The sequence below is a fragment of the Siniperca chuatsi genome, linkage group LG7 (genome assembly GCF_020085105.1).
Source record: "Siniperca chuatsi isolate FFG_IHB_CAS linkage group LG7, ASM2008510v1, whole genome shotgun sequence".
NCBI classification, from domain to species: domain Eukaryota; kingdom Metazoa; phylum Chordata; class Actinopteri; order Centrarchiformes; family Sinipercidae; genus Siniperca; species Siniperca chuatsi.
In genome coordinates, this window is record NC_058048.1 from 10,123,465 (window position 1) to 10,142,404 (window position 18,940).

At 41.9% G+C, this 18,940-nt stretch overlaps 1 protein-coding gene across 12 annotated transcripts in view; it reads left to right on the top strand.

Moving 5' to 3' along the window:
* Positions 1–575: 575 nt before the first annotated feature.
* Positions 576–18,940, top strand: part of kirrel3b (kirre like nephrin family adhesion molecule 3b) — a 162,332-nt gene continuing 143,967 nt past the window's right edge. For 4 of the 12 annotated variants that reach the window (XM_044202821.1, XM_044202830.1, XM_044202824.1 and 1 more), the window contains exon 1: positions 577–1,177. In XM_044202821.1, the coding sequence (XP_044058756.1) occupies positions 1,057–1,177 (121 nt within the window). In that variant the 5' untranslated portion in view covers positions 577–1,056. Of the gene's footprint in view, positions 1,178–18,940 lie in introns of all 12 variants that reach the window. The other 8 variants (XM_044202833.1, XM_044202827.1, XM_044202832.1 and 5 more) reach the window with 5 other exon arrangements.

The following is an 18,940-nucleotide window of genomic DNA, read 5'->3' on the forward strand; positions in this document are numbered from 1 at the left end:
TTATTAATTTGGGTGCATAAAGTATCAAAACTACTGGGCCGTTTAGTTTGCTTAATCTACAGTAGAGCATAGTGTTTTTAATAGTACAATGTGGAGGGCTCTCTTTTATATGTGGACCTAGCCTGGCCTAATAACAGAGGAAAGAAATGCCCCTTTTTAAATATTTAATAGGCATAACCAGGAAACTTGTTAGTAAGTATGCAAGTGCATTTAGGCATTTGATGGCATCTTGCATCATGGCTCATTGAGTGAGTGACTATGAATCTAATTCACCCTGATAAAAAATTGGATACGAATGAATACTACAGCTTTGGTCTGGAATGCTAATGTGGTCTTTATCCATTCTAAAGGAAGGCGGGTCACAGTTTCCAAAATTCAGTGCCTTCCATAGAATCTAAAAAAAGGCATTTATCTTAACTGGGAGGAGGGGGGAAACTGCACTTTTTGTTTTGTGGATGTTTGTGTTATTTGTAGCTATAGAGGCCAAGTCGCTCCTATTCTCATTCTAATTGGAACTGCACCCTCTCTGTTTCTCCCGTGGTAGCTCTCATTCCCAGAGTGAGAACCCAAGCCTCCCAGCCTTACACTCAGCCACAGCCACCCAGACAGCCAGGCTGAGAGGCAGAGAGAGAGAGAGAGAGAGAGAGAGAGAGAGAGACAGAGAGACAGAGGGAGGGAGGAGTCTAGTTGTGGAGCTCTATCCCCTGACTGTCTGCTACATGAGTGGTAAAGCAAGAGAGAGAGAGCATGAGCGAGAAAGAGAAGGAGGGGGGGCAAGTGAGGGCTGAAAAGACTGAGAATGGATGGGCAACTGGAAACCGTGCGAGCGAGAGAGAAGGAGTGAGCGTGTGTATGCTCAGAGTCAGGCAGCGAAAACACAGAAAGTCTATAAGCTCACATCAACAACAGAGTGTGCGAGGCAGAGCTGACGGAGCAGAAGGAGAGAAGGACTGAAGACAGACTGCCAGCCATCCACTGGTAAAAGGAGACACCACTAAGGGACTGTAGCATCCGTCCCCCCCCAGCAGCACAGAGGAGCACTGTCTCATCTCGTGCATGTGTTTGTGCCTGCCAACTTCAATTTCACACTCGCCCACTGTTTTTCGTAGGTTTTGCCCTCTCCACTCCCCAGTCATGATCCCCTGGGTCCTTCAGCTCCTGTGGATCTCCGGACATGGTAAGTTTTCCAGATTAAGTTGCTTATTCATCACATCTTGCATGCTTGTGATTGCTATGTGACTTGCTGGCTGGGAATTGTGTCTCTGAATTCATCTTGCTGTAATGTCTGAGCTCGTCCTGGAATCTGTGTTTTTAACTGCTTATAATATAGCACTCCCATGTGCACTGTTGTGTCTGATGCAAAAGAGAAAGGAAATGGAAATTTTAGGAACAAGTCTACATGGCTGTACTGGGGTTAAGGAGCTACGAATAGTTGTAGCCTGCACTTTTCTCCATCGGTTTGTCATAGCTTTCAGACCAGACAAGTTAAATACTTCCTATGCGGTCTTGATATTCCTGTCACACACACACAGATACACAAACAAAGCCCTCTAACTCTAGTCCAGTTCAGTCAAGCGATCACTTCTGAGTCACATTGTTTTGAACTGGCAGCCTTTCCCCATTGAGTCCAACTACGGGGGTCTGGTCAAAAGAAAAGAGAGAGAAAAAGTTATCGGTGAAGTGCTTCTGAAGGCACACTCATGAGTATAGCTTGGCAACTCCAGCACTTTGGACAGTATCTGCTGTTGTTATTTTTATTACTAGACAGTCTGTTTGTGGACAGAATGAGGATGGATTAGTTGTTTCCCCAGCTTGCCACCAGGTGGTTGTCTTTGGAAAACAAAAGAGGGGAGTAAAGTACAGCAGAACCCTACCTCTGTGGTGTCTGTGTGATATTCGGACACACACAGGGCTCTATCAGACAGTGGATGTTTGTCAGCTCGTAGCATCATGCCCGGCCCACAGCAAGCGCTCATCTCGTGCATCTGGTTTACACTCCACGGGGTCGAGGGTCAATGACACAGACACCACCTCCTTTCTAAGTCCGACCCTGTCATGTTGAATTACATTCTAAGGAGGGCACTGACAGAATGAATGTGTGTGTCTGTGCGTCTATATGTGTGTGTGTGTGTGTATAGTTGTTTCCCAGAGGGAGTTGTAACCTTTTATTGAAAAACAGCACAGAAAATCAAAACAATCAAATTCAAAATCCTGTTTTCTCCAATCTGTGGTCACAGTTTGTTGACAAGTCGTGTTAAAATTGACAACTCAAAGTCGGTAACACACTGCTGACGCAGTGGTACTTGGTAAAGATAATTTTGTACGCCACTGAATTCAGCTGTTCCACATGTTGGTTTATAGCCTATAACAAAAAATACAACAATTTGCTGTGATTATGCTTTTCTGCTGACTCGTTTTTCATGTATAAACAGGGAGAAAATAATGATATTAGGACAGACCACTTTGAAACTGAATGGAGTGATGAAGCTTCTAATCCCTCTCTGCATCTCCCACGCTTTAACTGGTGTAGATCCCTTCCAGAGAGGGTGTCAGCTTTACTGTCTGTTTTCTTTATGACTGTGTATGACCTGGAACAGTGACACAAGCGGTGCAAGTGGACCAAGAGAGTGGAATGAGTCAAGGCAACGGAAGCTTTTTCTCTAGGCGTTTGTTGCAGGGCAGTTATAGTGCATCAGACATGGTACTGTAGATGCTGTAACTGTTCCTCATGTTGCTGCTTTGCTGTGTTCCGTTCCCCTGATTTCATTGTCAAGTCTTTCTGTACCATCTGTGATTCAGAAATGCATGATCAGTCATTAGTCTCTTCTCCTTCACTCTGTTAAGCATCTGCTAATTTATGTATCCTGAACTGACATCTACTGTTTCTCTACTGCCCTGTATTTCCATTTCTTACAAGTGTAGAGCATGAATAACGTCGTAGTTGTATAAGACATTGAAACTGCAGAGTTGATTTATTCACATGCGAGCGCACTTTGTTTTGGACTTTTATTCTGCGCCCATCACATTTTCATTCACATACTATCACAGGCTTAGCCACAGTTCTAGGAACAACTAACAGCATATCTCAGATAGTACCAGCTGGAATGAGGTGATTGCTGCAACTGGAATGAGATGGGATTGCTGTGCATTTCAGCAGAGTTGGTTATTACCATAATATAAAATACTGCTTTCCCTGTCAGGTAAACAGGGGATAACAACCTACCCTCTCTATGCGAGCCTCTAGGGAGTAAAAAGTGCTTCCCTGTAGCTTACTGTTGTTGTACAAATTACGGCTCTGTTTATGTGCCGAGCCGGTGTCAGCAGAAAGCTGTGGAAAACAATCTCGTTTTTATGAACAGGGGGACAGAGCCATAGCAGTCATATACTTAGACATAGCTATCCTGCGCGAGAACGAGAAAGAAAGAGAGCGTGAAAATGAGAAAAGATTCTGTCCATATGCATACTGAGCAGTTTTTTTCCATCAACTTTGAGAAATAAATGGTCCGGAGTGAGCAAGACAGAGAGGGAGAGTAAGGAGAAGGAAAGCTGTTGCGAGATGCTCCCCATCCTGGCTGTGCTGTTACCGCATCTAGGGTACCTTTTCTTTCGCTGTCACCTCTCTTGCCAGTGACAGATGACACAGCACTAGTCTGGAAGATCTTGGAGACAGTCTCCAGGAACATATTCACCTCAGGCAAACTTGTCCGGGACCTCTTCCATCTCCTCGCACCACCTCCTCCCCATTTCTCCTCCCATCTAATCTATACAGTGTCCATCGTCTATCACATTCTTCACTTGGCTCTTTGTCTCTTGATTTCAGTCCTCACCTTGCAGCGGTACATTTCTTCCTCTCTGTCCCTCTCTCCTTCTGTTTTTTCTTTTATTTTGCTGTGAGATGCAGTGTGATTGAGAACCTTAGCCTCTGTCGCGGAAAGGGTGAAATATGTGAGAGCATGATGTCCCGGTGGAGGAGGGGCAGTTTAAGAATAGTCTTGTACCGGATGTGCCAGTCTCTGAAGAAAATGTGCTAGAGAAAAATCACACATTGTCAAAGTAAAGTTTATGGGCTCTGTCTGTCTCCCTCTGCCTCTCTTCCCCTGTGTCTATCTCTTTTTCTTTGTTTTTCTTTCTCTGAATGACACCTTATGAAATTAATATGCAAATTGTCTGGGCTACTGTGTTTTTCATTAAATCTTCTTTTTGGGCTATCCTTGACTCAAGGTTTGCCCACTAGGGGCAGTGATGCTGCACAGGAATGAAATCCCAATCTTCTTAAAAATCTCCTGACCCTTCCCTCCCCCCAGTCGCCTTCATTATCTCCCACCCCCTCATTTATTTCGTGTCAGAACTCCCGATTTCACCACATAGCCAGACTAAGCTGTTTCTTAGTCCTGGAAAGCATGTCTTAGTACCCCCAACAGCCCCTATTTCATTTACTGCTGTCTATTAACTGCTGTCTGACGTCTCTAAATCCGCTTTTCATGGGTGGCAGGCTTTGATACATATTTCTCAACCAAAGTATAATTAAATGTCTTTCCAATGTCATGTCTGGATGTGTGGATTTTTTATAGATGGAGAAACCATTCTCGCTTCTACAAAGGGGAAAAAAGAGAGAAATACAGCCCATAACGTTGCACAACACTACTCAGAAATGCCAATTTTCGGCCTCATTATTATGAATAGTTTTTTGTAAGCAAGACACACTGCTGTCTAATGCAAGGATTATGACCGTAATAACTCAGAGGTAATTGATTGATTTATACCCATTCTATCGGAATGCTAAAACCAAAATACATTTTTCTTGCATGTTGTTATAAGCTTTGCCATTCCAGCAGTCATATTTTCAACACCAGTAACATGACTGACTGCATTTGTTGTGAGCTTTGTTTGTACTCTTGGGAGTCTAGTAGGACAATTAATACGCCTGGTAGGAAACACAAAAGTGTCCTTGTCCTGTTCATGTGACTTACCCAGTCACCATACATGACAATTGGCTTGAGTAATGCTAGCCCTGTCTGGATCATGCCATGCAAACACAGTGAGTGACAGATGATGTCATCAGTTCATGATGGGGCCCAGTGGCATGCAGTTTGTTTTCTTGTTTGTGCTGCATGTTCCATCAAGGCTATCCAGCTTAAGTCACCTCAGCTGCTGTGACCCCTGCTCATTTCTGTGCCACGATAGATTAAGACCCACTGTAATCCCTCTGAGCCGAGTGCCCTGTTGGATATTTATGGTAAAAAGTAAACATATGCATGCATAATCTAAGAGGCTCCTGCTGGACAGCTGGAACTTGTAAGTCCCAATGTTTGGCAGTGGTTGTTGCATTAACAAGAGATGCTATTTCGAAGAAAAATCACAAGACTTATACTTGGTTGATGCCCTGTAAGAAAAGAAGGAGCTTGGTTGATGACTATTCAAACACTAGATAAATAAATATATCAATCAAGCAATACACATAGAGATGGAGATTATACTAATGTGATAGGCATGTGTTCATGTAAAAATACAACCTTCCAAATGTTTTAGTTGTAGACAGTACCAAAATCAAAATGCAGAATGTAAGTAAGTACAGTATATCCAGTGACTGCAGTTTGGATGAAAGCCTCATTTCGTGTCTGTCAGGATTCAGGTCAGCCAGGGAAGGGAATATGATTAGTTTGGAGTGTTCTTGGAAAACCAGGCAATGATCTGCTTCCTCTCATGCAGTCAGTCAGCCAGTCAACAAAATCAAGCTGTTTACTGTTGGGCTTCATTATCCATCTAGAAGACTCTCTTCCCAGCCCCAACAGTTTTCTTTAGTACCAACCAATCAACCCCCAAGCCCCTTATCTACTCTCTCTTGCTGAGACTCTGCTGCTGGATCTCATTCCTCGGGGATGAATTTATCCAGATTGGAGCACTCAGCAAAAGGGCATTATCCCGGATTACATGTCTGTTGGGCGGCAGTGTTAAGTAATTCAACCAGATGCTGTTGTGATCACTGGGTCACCTGTGAAGGCAGGGTTAGTGTCTGCACTTCTTCATTCAGCTGTTTAGTGTCGCATCTCCATCCATCTGAGACTTTATCCTCCAGGGCGACAGTTGAAGTTGGAAGATATTTAAAAAGAGCTACAGTACATGTACGAATACGTTAAATGTAGGGAATGGTGCGGAAGCCCTCTCTAACCCTAGTCAGGATTTTATTTGGTGACAGATTATGGGATGGATTAATGGCTTCTAAATTGCAGTTTAATGGAAACAACAGGCTATGTTTTTCCTGCTAAAGCAACTAAAGGCGGCCCCACAGGGCCGTGTGTGTTAAGTTGTGGGGGTGCTGTAAGTAGAGTGGTGGTGGATCATGCAGTGTTATTTTTCCTTGGAGAGGACAAAGCATTGGCACAGCAGGGCTAAAAGAAAAATGTTGGTGTTTTTAGCCCAATTGTGTCTTTCTCTGCTAATCCTGTCTCTCCCTAGCAAAGGTTTTGATAGATAGAAATGTTTAACTTGCTACTTGGATCTATGTTTGCTCGTAGAACACAGGTGCTCTACGATGTTGATTTGACGAGTTTTACCTCTTCCAGGAATTGTACTGTATAGAAGCGTTAAGTTGAGAAAATGGCACTCACACCCCATATTCAAAACACAAAAAAGATCCACAAGTTCTGCTATTGTTCAATGTGTTTTACCGTGCATGGGTGACACCACTGAGCTTGACTCAACATCTGTCATTGAAACATGCAAGCAAAACAAAAACACAAGATTATGCGGGTGAAAATGTAAAATGTGCAAACAAAAGAATGGTAATAAAAAAGTATCCCGTTATCCATTGCCATTATGCAAACAACATGTTATCCTTTATAATAATAATAATAATAATAAAAAAAACTTTATTTGTTTAGTTATTTTCTGTTCATGTTAGTAATCAGTGGAGTAAAACAGCTTTGGCTAAAATAAAGCTAAATATATCCTTATTATATCCATTTGTATTGTTGAATGTAGTGAAACAGCACATTTAAGGCAGTTGGAGATGCTCTCCATGCTCTGCTAATGAGAAGTCTCGATCAGGTTTGTTCGGTCACGCCTGTTGTCATTGGGCAGGTTAGGGTTAGAGCATACATACATTGCCTTTCACAAAACTGGTTGGTCTATGGCATTTTCACTTCATAGGAACAGCAATGAGGTGCAACTACATGCGCCGTCATCTCTTCTGTAGTGTGTATGTGCAGAACATTACACATTGCAGCTTTAATATGAAAATTAAGAGGACACAATATTAGGTTTCGCTAATAATACAATATGCTTTAATTATTTATTGTGTTAGTCACACAGAATTAATTGAATATATACTTCATATTTAAACTTGACACCTGGGCCAGTGCAGCTTTAAGTCTAAAGGTTAAGGATACATTTCTACATGTGCATGATCAGAGCTGTCGCTGTAGCTGAGTAGCTGAGTAGTATGCTGAGTGCATGTATACCCTTATTTTGAAATACAGCCACATCTCATCCCTAAGAGGCTGATGCATGTTCAGTAATGTACATGCAATCTATGCAGAGAGCTTTTGTGACCTACAGAAACCTGTGTGCCATGCCAGGCAGACTAATTTGTACGTGAAAAATGTTCATGTACAGTATAAATTGACCATCCTGGCCTGAAACTTTCTGTCCCATTTGTCTTAGCTTAGCTGGTGCTATCTGTACAGATCTACAGCTATAAGCTTGAGTAAATCAAATGCAAGCAACACCACAGCACAGTTCTGCAACCTGTGTCATGTTGTGCAATGTGTACCACCATTGCTCGAAACATTTGTGAGTAAACCAGCTAGCCAATGCATCGACATGATTAAGAAAGGCTGTGTTAGGAAAGAGCCTAGAAGATGCATGAGGTGCTTCAGCAGAGGAGGCACTTGAAGAATTGAGTCGCTGATCTGATGATAACTTCCTAGTGTTTGTCGGGAAGTTTCTGGGACAGCTCAATATTACACCTGGATGAACTCACCTCTCTCTCCTCTCCTCCGGTTTTCTCCCCATCTCTTTCTGTGTTTCTCACTGTCCTAACACTCAAAAGCCAAATATTCATAACAATGGACTCATGGAGCAGATTTTCATACTGCACACTTCACATGCATTGTGTGTGTGTGTGTGTGTGTATGCATCTGAGTTTGTGTGGTGTCTGTGCATTTGCTACTGTGCCACGACAATTACAGCTGCAAGCCTTGAATGGTAATATAAATGCAAATCAGCCTTTTAACTTGTACAAGCAGAATCTGGGGAGGGAGAAGCTTCTCACCTGTGGATGAATGTGGATGTGTCTCTGCCTGCCATTACAACTGCTGTGCATGTTTTGAAAACGACAATGGCAATAGATAGCATGTACAGTACTGCCATTTGTAAGCAAACCTTGGGGCGTGTCTACACTCCAGTATAATAAAGTCCACTCTTGGGAACAGTTGTAAAACACCATGGTGTGGGACAGTCACACGTAGTAATGTGCCTCTGGCATTACCTCCCTACTTGTGTGCTTCCATTTTAGTAGATATATCTAAATTGTGCTCAGCAGTGGTAAATGGAAGGGCTCAGTAGCTTCTTCTTAATAAACGGATAGGAAAACAGTTCTCTCTATGGTACCGGCCACACTGTGGCTTTTTGAAAGGCTATTTGATCTGGCACTGATACCAAAAGATGTTTTATTCAGCGAAGCAGATCAGACACAATAGCAGCACAAACTTGCTCTTGATCCAAGCCAAAACTTTTAAAATCTGCCAAGGTTTGTGCAGCTTTGAGAATAAAACATGTCTAATGCTGCCACCCTCCCCCAACACTCCCATACACTGTGTAGATGTGCATGTTTTTTTTTTCACCAGATGCCAAATGGGGCTTTGAGCCACCTGCCTGTCCCAGTAAGACAATTAAGCAATTGGGAAGAAAGGGCCATTCACTAGTGGAGATTGCAATGTTAGCATAGGAGCCAGAAACTGCCCGGCATACCACCCCTCCCCCACAAAAACTCTTTCAGCACCACTAATGTTGGCACTGTGCCAACTTCATTCCCATTTGTGTATTTCTTGAGGGAAATGCAGGAGCATTTCTCACCAGTCTTTGTAAATCTGTGACATGAGATGCTTGGTTTGCATGTTGATAGAAAATCCCTCTATTGGCCACCAGATGAATTCAGTGTGAGGCCTGTGGCATTATAGTTGTTTACGAGGCAAAGCTTCATCTGGCACAACCATCATACAGAAAGACACACACGCATACACACGCATACATTCCATACCCTCACTTGCTTTACCAATGAGAAATCTACCAGAGCACAATAACGGATAAGAAACCCTGGAGTATGTGAGCACTGAGGGCTGAACAGTATTGTTATGTTCTATAGCATGCTATAAATAAAGTTTTGTATTGATCCTTAAACATTAATATATCCTAATATAAGAAAATTGCTGTATTGATTGTAAGCCAGTGCATCTGATGTTTCTTTAATGTGGTACTGCTGGGATTCACTCTGCCCACTTGAATACATGGCCTATTTTATATGCCATAATAATGTGGTGTCACAAGTAGGATCAGCTGAAGGCAATCCCTAGATTTATTTGACCACTCTGCCACACCGCACCTTTCAGCGTCTTAGCGCCTCTTCTATCTTAAGTCCTCTCTTTATCAGCTGGACTCCTCAAGTGGATATCAGAAACCTGATGGAGTAAACAAAGTGAATTAAAGTATAATTATTTTTTTAGAGGCCACTCCAATATTTATTTTGCTGATTTGGTAGCTGAAGAGCTCTTGTCGCACTCTCTGATTTTTATTTTATTTTATCAAGTGCAATTTAATACTGTGGAGGCTGGCCTGGGCACTGAAAAAATGCTAATGCACATTGGGGAGTTTAAATGATTTGCTATCCTTTCAAATCTGTTGGCAGGGGTTTCAATCTGGCTGGCGTCCTGGGGGAATTCGCAGTGGTCATTGCTCAATCCCTGGGGGACATTAGTGCAAATCACAAAGGAGCACAGACGTCATTTCAGTTTTCCACTTTCCTTTGGCCACTGCCCAATGCTAAATGGCAGAGGACTGGCTCACAATACTGGGCAGGGCAACCCCCTTGCCTCCTTCCATTTCTAACCTTTTATACCTGATTTAATCAAAATCAAAATACCACAGGGCAGAAACATTTGAGACAACCTGAAGACAAACAGTTGAGGAGGAACCAGAAGTCCTTGGGGTGAACCAAGGGCAAGGCCATCCATTACTTCCTGTGCAACGAAGAGCACAGGGACACAGAAAATGCCTGCGGTGCACGATGATGAACAGACTCCACATCAGAGATTGGATTAGAGTTTCAAGAGAGAGAACCCTAAAAGCCATGCACAGTTTATTGAAGCCTTATCTAAAGCGATAATGTTACTAGAGAAAGGCCCATGTAATGACGGGTGAGTGGAAAGTGCCCTGTAAAGAACTAACATCAGGCGAGATGGGTATGGTGGATAGGCAGGTCCACCATGGTCAACTCATCTTCTTTTAAGAGCAGGAAGTAGGACCAGTGGATAGTTACTGTAAAATGGACTGTCAATTGTTGGCACCCTGGTTACCCTGCAGTGTCATCATCACAGGTGTATCTAGTTTGGAGAGGCTCAGTGCTCAGGTTCACTGCAATTTAGGTCATTTCATCACGGATACCCATGAGGCATTTTGGAGAAAATGGTAGCAGTGCTATTGCTGAAATGTGTAGTCTCCCTGAAAGCACTGATCTCTGCAGTGGTTGAGTTTATGATATATGTTTGACCATGAACCGTCTTTATACGTACAATTATTTTTCCATAAATGTGGAGTGCAACGGTCACTACTGATGCACACAGAAAATAGAGAGTGAAAATAGACAGTACATCTGAAGGATTTCATGGAGTCGTTGGGGGAAAGCAAAGTAGCATTTAGGTAAAAGTCCTGTTCTCATTTTTTAAGGATGACTAGAGGATTTTCTCCCTGCTGGAAGGCAATGTTATCTAATAGTAGACGGATGATGGTAATGACAACACAATGCCTTCCTAGGTAAACAAATGCTTGGGAAAGAAAGTGAGAGGAGAAGAAAGAACAACAAAGAAAGAAAAAGAAAAAATATATCTCAAAAGGAAGAGCATTCTTGTCACAAATTAAAACATATGTGTCTTGCAGCCCTAATCCTTAATACCAGTGTATTTGTTGTCTGAGTAGAGTATTTGTGCGTTTGCACAAACAAGCACAAATGTGATCATTCCTCACTTTTGTTGTATGCAAATTTTATTGCTTCACATTGTTTGCCTGGCTTACCCTAAACAGCTTTGGTTCAAACTACTTCTCAGTGGTTTTTCAAAGGACACAGGGCTGTTTGTTTTCAGCAGAGTAGTAGAGTTACTTACGAAATTCGTATTATTATTTTTAAAAATACCTTCGTGTGACTTTTAGCTTATGTTTTACTGTGATCTAGTTGGGAAAAGTCAATGCCTCTGTCTAAATACTGTGTGACACTGGCACAGCAGGACATTAAAAATGCAGAAGGGCATCTAAAGATGATCATGACAGCACACAGTGGGATGTTCAGGGGTGTCACCAGTCCCCCCAATAACCTCCAGTGCATGGCCCCTAAACTTTCCCCAGGTAATGAGCATGAATTATTAACAAGTCTTTCATTAAAAAATGCTATTTGCTCAGACCCAGCTGTACAAACACAACCTCATTTAAAACAAGGAGAAACTATCTTATAAATTTTTGTTGGATTTCCTGCAGCCCAAAGAGTCTCCTCCAGATGGGTGCGCTCTACAATGAGTGGAGAGTTAATGACTTGGAATCGTCAGTCCTCATGCACGGGCTCTATGTAACTTTTTTTTGCCTTGAGATGTGTAGAATCAGTTCAATGGATTAATCAAATACAGTATATGATACATTGGACCTAATTTATTTAGTAAAAAAAACTACCAAATCTGTCCACATCATTTTCTAATATAGCAAGAAACGACAGCTATAAGTGATATGCAATGAAACCCTTTAGATTCATCAATACTTAAGACATTTTTCAAATACAGAAATAATGATGTCTGCTCTCCGGCATTATCTGAAGGACAATCCTTAAAAGAGAGCCTCGTGTAGATCTGGGGATTGGCATTGTTGTTGTTTACTCCAAAGTAGACATCTTTTAGCTTCTCCCTCAGCTCTGATCCTTTTGATCATCACCTCCATATTGGATATAAAATGGAGAATGAACAGCTCTGCAAAAGTGACTTTCAGAGTTCTGTGACTCTTTGAAGGCTGCCAAACACGTGTCTTTCATCTCAAAAACCAGCAGCCGCCTTGTACAAAAGGAGAACAGGACAAAATGAGAGAGAAAGGCAGTGTCCAGGGCTTGGAAATGAAAAAGTGAAGATTGTGGGGTCTCTTTGTGATCGCATTTCCTCTAAGGCCATCTGTGAGGGAAATGACATGTACTTCATACAGCACTGATAGTCGGGCATCTGTCAAACATCCTGAGCCTGAAAAAGGGTGAGAACAAAAAAACAAAACTACATTTAGCAGGCCAAGCAGACTATTTTCTTTCTGAAAAGTAATGCTAATGCTCCTTCCATCAGGCCTCAACAGGTAATGCAGAATGAAGCTCAGAGACATACTGATTGAAATCTGTGTCTAATTTGATTAATCTACCTGTTTTTCCGAGAGCCATTCTAGCCTTCTTCTGTGTTAATATGCAAGTGGTTATCATACTTTGAAAATTCTGGTATTGTTGGGTTGCTAATGCATTACATGCATCAGGTTGATGTGAACAGAAGATCCTGACAGTTGGTATGGAGAGAGAGGAACAGGAAGAGAGAAACAGGAAGTGAATTAAAAAGAAAGACGATGGACAAATGACTGAATAAGTAAGTTTTGTTGTGGAGCAGTCCACAATGGAAAAAAGAAAAGAGGCTCATACTTCCAGAATCTATTATCCTTGAATTAATGATAGAACAGGAGCAGTAGTGTTCCCCCACTGAGACATGAACCAGATTTCAACCCAGAGCTCCCTGGAGGTGAAGGCCGGCATCTCTCTGACAGGACATCTGGTCCCTGAGCATGGCCATCAGGGGGTCGATGTCGCCACCTTAATTGTAATGTCTCCCTCTTCCTCCCTGTAAAAAACTAGGGCAGCTTTCCATAAAAGGAGAAGGGGGGGGGCACTATTTGCTGGGCTGTGTCGGAATGCCACAACATTTAAGCTGACAGCTCTAATAAATTACAGCAACAGATCGCTGTGAATAAACAAAGCTTAATGGAATAAAGTGAGAATTATCAGCCACGAAATAAAAGGAAAAAATAATTAAATTAGTGCAAAGAGGGTGGATGAAAAGATGTCATGCCCGTATAACACATGCATTAAATGGGCAAATTGCCATTTTGAGAGATAGGAAATGTTCCGTTCTCATCATTGCTTCTGTTGAAAATGGAAAATAATGAGAGAATCCGTGAGCAGACCTAACACGTCTCTTATCTGAGTCTTCAAAATCTCCCCCCTCCATCCCTTATCTCCTCCCTCTCTCCTTGTTTCGCCTTCCAGAAAAAAAAAAAAAAAAGTCGGCAGATTGTTCTGCTCTGTAGGACGCTTGCTCCATCAATTCAGCCTGGCCAGAGAAAGCCTGGAAGCCTATGTCGTTAAAATGCTTAGGCATGTGGAAGAGAACGACAAGATATGGGGGTAAGGTGAAATGGTATGTCAGGGGAAACGTTTGTCAGGTGCTATCAGTATGAAAGCTGTCCATCTAGAGACCCTTGAAAGAAAGGCAGGTCAGAGAGCGTCCAAATTGACCACTCCAACTTTGTGACTCTGTCTTGGGGGGAAAAAAGCCAAATGCAGTAGGAAGTACAACCAGCCAAAATGTAAAATACAAAAGAGCCCCAAAATATGCAACAACCCCATCAGAATTGCCAGGTGCACAGTAAGTGTTATTAAACTTAATTTGAAAGAATGAAAGCTCCCAGCTTGGAAAAGTGAACACTGCCTCTGAGAAACGACAGGAATCAGAGTGTGACTCATGGCTGGGTCGGTTTCATAGAATACAAGTAAAGCTAATTGAAGCAGTCTTAGGTGAGTTTAATGATTCATCACCATCGGGAGTAAAGGTCCGTCACAGAGGTTTTACTCTATCCTGTGCAACTTTCTTTTTCCATCTGCCACTTACGTGAGTGAAAATCTTTTTCTATGCCTCCTGTGCTCTTGTTTTCATTCACTGATGTTAGATCCCCCTGTGACATATAAATAATTAATTTAGAAAGACATGAGTTTAAATTCATTACATTATATTACTAACATTTAAATTTGTTTTATTTTTAATTAGTGTTTTTTTCAAAAGCTATCCTCAGCTTTGTTAGCAATGATATTCATCAATTTAGAAAAGGCTTTCTGTCCAAGTTTAATCAGGTCCCAAAAGATGAGAGACTGAGCTAGTGAGATTACCATTTGGCTTTTCTAGAAAATAAAAATCTTTTTTAGTTCTCAGAATAAGTGGAGTGGTTGAAGATGCCATTGGGGTGCTGTTGTGTTGCTGAATTAAATAGTGAAGCATCTGAGCCCTGCGGGGAGGTCCTTAACCACAGGCTGAAGTTTTCTCTAGCCCACTTTGTTAGCCAGAATATATTGGTCCTAAGCCAAGGTTAGCCAGCACCACGGACATAGAATCCCATTGCTTTTATAATGAGCTCTGAAAAAGAACTCAAGAGGTCAGACACCAAGAGACTCTGATGAAAACTAATTGAGAATGTCACTCAATAACAATAAACCAATAAGCTGAACTGCTTCCTCTTTATGCATGGGAGCTGTTTGAGTAAGCACTTAAAGTGGAACAAGGAGAGTAACTAGGGGAAAGGGGTGTGAGGCACAATATGTGTGCCTGGGGGATACTGTACATCCTGCTTTTCAGGCAGATTTTGTGTGTATTTATGTCTTAGCATATTCTCGTGGTTGTGTGTGTTCCTGCATATACCTTCTGTGTGTCTATGCATGCCTATTGTATGGCATGTACTCTACGGAGTTCGTGCACTTAGTCTTTGAGTGTATGCATGTGTGTGAGAGTGAAGAGACCACAGAGGGTCGTCCAGTAGAGAGCACTGCATTTCGAAAGGTGCCAGAATGAGTTTGTCACAGAGAGCGTAAACTTGAGGAGAAAGGGGACTGCGGAGAGAGAGAGACTTTCCCCAGGCACCCAGAGTCTGTCAGACTGATTAAGTCACACGGCTGGAGTGAGAGTTGGGAAACTGAACCAGAGCATGCTACGGGAGCATGGTATGACAGCAAAGAAATAAAGAAATAAATAGCAACATGTAAGTATTAACATGACTGCGTGTCACATGTGCACTTACTTATGTATGACCCTAGAGACTCATGCTGGGACACTGGACACCAGCCTGCATCACATCATCCCACCCCGCAGCTTCCTCACCCTCCAGCGACATAAAGCAGGTCAGGGGCATCTTAAAGTTCACGCAATGCAACATGACAGGACAACTCTAACATATGCCTGTGTGACAGTGAAGCAAATAGATGACTGATGGTAGAGCAATGTGTCTTAAGGGGAAGAAAGAAAACACAGTATAAGGAACCCTGACTTTATCATTCTCAGGCACACAGTTTCTTCTCAGATACACGTAAGAAAAAATGGGCCAAAGTCTGCAAGTTTTAACATGACAATGTATGGATCTACAGTAGACTTATTTTTGAAACATAAACACATATGAAACATCAGCCCATTCACAGGCCTGGCCTGTCCATCACTGCGGCTGTATGTGTCATAAATGCCAAGAAGAATAGCAGGCCATCTTGCTACGTATCCCTATCATCCACCAGACTAAAAGATTAACTCTTCTTCTTTGTTCTTCTTCTTTGTTCTGTCTCTATCTGTCTCTCTCTGCCACACTGAGGAGCACTGTAGACTTGTTGGTATATAGCAGAAGGGCAGCATCATTAACAATACTGAAGGCTACCCACATAGAAAACTTTTGGCATTAAGTGCAAATGAGACAGGAGATAGAGAACCACTTCCAGCAATGCCCTCAGTAAAGCCAGGTACATGGTTGGTATTGCTCACTAGTTGGGAATGTAAAAAAGGGCTGCTATCTCAACTTTGTCCTCCCACAACTGGCCACCCCCATACTGAAATTAACATCACTCATCCTCTCCTCCACAGGCTCTACAGTCCCACTGCTATGCCAAAGCACAATCTGTAGCACCTCTAGCAGCAAATGCTAATTGCTCAGTATTCGAAGAGAGAAAAGGGCTCCCTGAATTAAGAGTCATTTAGCGAGAGACTGAGTTCAGCACAGCACTGCGATGCCTACGAGCTAATGTCTCTGCTATCTTGCATAGAGCACTGAAAGTGTAGTGCAGAGTAAAATGCTCTCTCTCCACATTATGACGCAAATTCAAACCTGTGCTTAGCTTCACGAGTAATTACCACAGCAGAACAAAACAGCACATTTAACAGGTTCAAAGTATTCCATCAAACAAGAAGAAAACTACCTTTCTGAGAAAATATGGCTTTTGTCTGTGTTCAGGGCCCAAAATCAAAGTGTACTAAACAGCACTTTGGTCTTTGCACAGATTTTAATTTGTCAGACAAGAACTTGATTCAGCTGTATTTCTTTCAAAGGGAACTGAAACAAATAGATTTCTCAGTATTGAGGAGCACTGCAGGAAGTATTTTTCCCCCCTTACACTGGTACAAACAATGGGGGCAATCTGCGCCTTTGATCAAGGGCATGTCTATGTTGATGACAATGAGAAATCTGCAGACTGTCCCAAGTGTGTTGTAACCCTACCTTCAAAGTACAGTTGTTTTTCCTTCCCAACATCCTCTTTTCTGCAGCTTTCTTCACTGTGTTGACCAATTCTCGTTATTTTTTCGAGATCAGTCAGCAACACCAACAAAGCATTGCAGAACTGAAACTGCTGATTATAAATTTGAATGACATTGTGGTCCAACATGCAATGTAAATAGACACAAAATAAACATGTGAATACATTATTCATTAACTAATGTGGCCACTAAGTCTACATAGTGTAATTTTGAATATTTCACAGTGAGTGTATGTGTTTATCTTTGAGTGTGTTTTTGGTGGAAATGTGATCAGTGTGAGAGTCCAGTTCCTCTTTCTGGTCTATCCCCAGTTTTCATAGGGTCATCCACTGACACTTCATTGTGCCCTCAGTCTGAGCTGTATCAGCAAGACGGGCATAAAGAGCAATCCTCTATGACTGGGACCGACCCCACTGCTGGGGCTGGGTCAAGGTCTGTGCCAGTGACACCAGCTGGGTCCCTCTGCCACTTGCAATACACACTTGGATAGCATCGTACAACTGCAGAAAGCGTGTGGGGGTCATAGTGACAGACACTTGAAGACCACTGTGATGGCAGAGCTCTCTGTTGTATCTATATATATATATATGACTTTGTACTTATTTAGAAATCACCTCTAACTGACAATAGCCTGATCACTCTAATTAGGCAGATAATGTCTATTGGTGTACTTGTCTTACAATTGAGCCTCGTGTTTTTAACATATAGAGGCTTAACTGGGAACCTTTCCAATGTTCCTGCCTTAAATAAGACTTTAATTAAGACTCTTAACACCTACACTACCCACATACATCTTGAAATGAGAGGAACTGATCATTAAAACCTCTAGTTTGATTACAAGAGACAGTAAGTCTGAGCTCCCGCTAGTGGCCTGTAGAGGCTGCAATATTCACTACAACGCACAATACTATAGCACTGGATGGATTAAATGACAAACTAATGATTTTTTTTCTTTAGAGCCTTGCAAGCAATTTTTATCCTGAAGGTGACACTAGAAAAAAGGCCAGAGTTAATAACATCAAGATGGTTTTCCCCTTTTTAAGCATGAATCTGCTCGAAGTATCTGATGGAAATTAGGCTATTGGATAACGCATCCATTATCTTGTAGTGTTAAACATTTTGTCCAGCGGTTGAAGAAAAGTCCAGGGGAAACCAAAAATACCAATCTTGCCAGTAGTATTTCAGTGTGTTTCTTTGGACAAACAGACAGAACAACAGCAGAAAAACACTATTCTTTGGCTGGTGCAAAAACAGTAGACAGTGTTAGCATTAACTGTATACCAAATATAGTATGTTGTCTATTCCTAGTTAGACTGATTAGGATCTGAGGTCTTTCCAATAAAACAAAAAGTTTAAATTCACTTATGACCATTACTTATTCACATTTTGTACATTTTAGGTAGATTATGTTACTCAACAATTTAACGTAGCATGCTAAAATATTGTTTTGAAAACCTTTGACAGGCACTGTGCAGTATATTTACATCTTCAGTCTCACTGTCAGCTGGTCAATAAAACAATAAAACACAGCAGTGTAATGAAAAGAATATGCCCACTGAGCCAGACACGCAGCCACAGAGCCAGCTTGACTCTTTAATCCAGGCACCCCTTTTTCTTTCGCTTCTCCTTGCAGAGTGCTCTGAACCAGCTGCGAAATTGAATTTTCCACCCCTGTGTGTACGTGAACCAGCCAAGCACTGCATTGTCAGAGTACTCAATTAGCTCCCAAGGCAGAAGCCAAAATGTTTTCCAACAGCAAATGTATTCTTCACAGGGCAAGTTCTCATTAGCATAATGCTTCTATTCCTATAGCACAGAGTTAGAGTGCCTTCCCAAGGTTGAAAACAAAACCAGCAAAAACAGCCTGGAGCTTAAATATCACTGTCCCTCAATGCCATATCATATCATACTTAGGGGTAGTGTAGCCTTCAGTGAAGAGAAATGTTAACCTATGCTTAAAATGTCCCATTAACATTAGTAAATACGGTATGTGGAGTACTTAGCAGAGACATTCTACATTCATTCCCTTTCTTCTCATGCTATGGTTTATATCTGAATTCATACGATGCAGAGAGCACTCCTCTGAGTCTCTGATAACTCATGAAAAC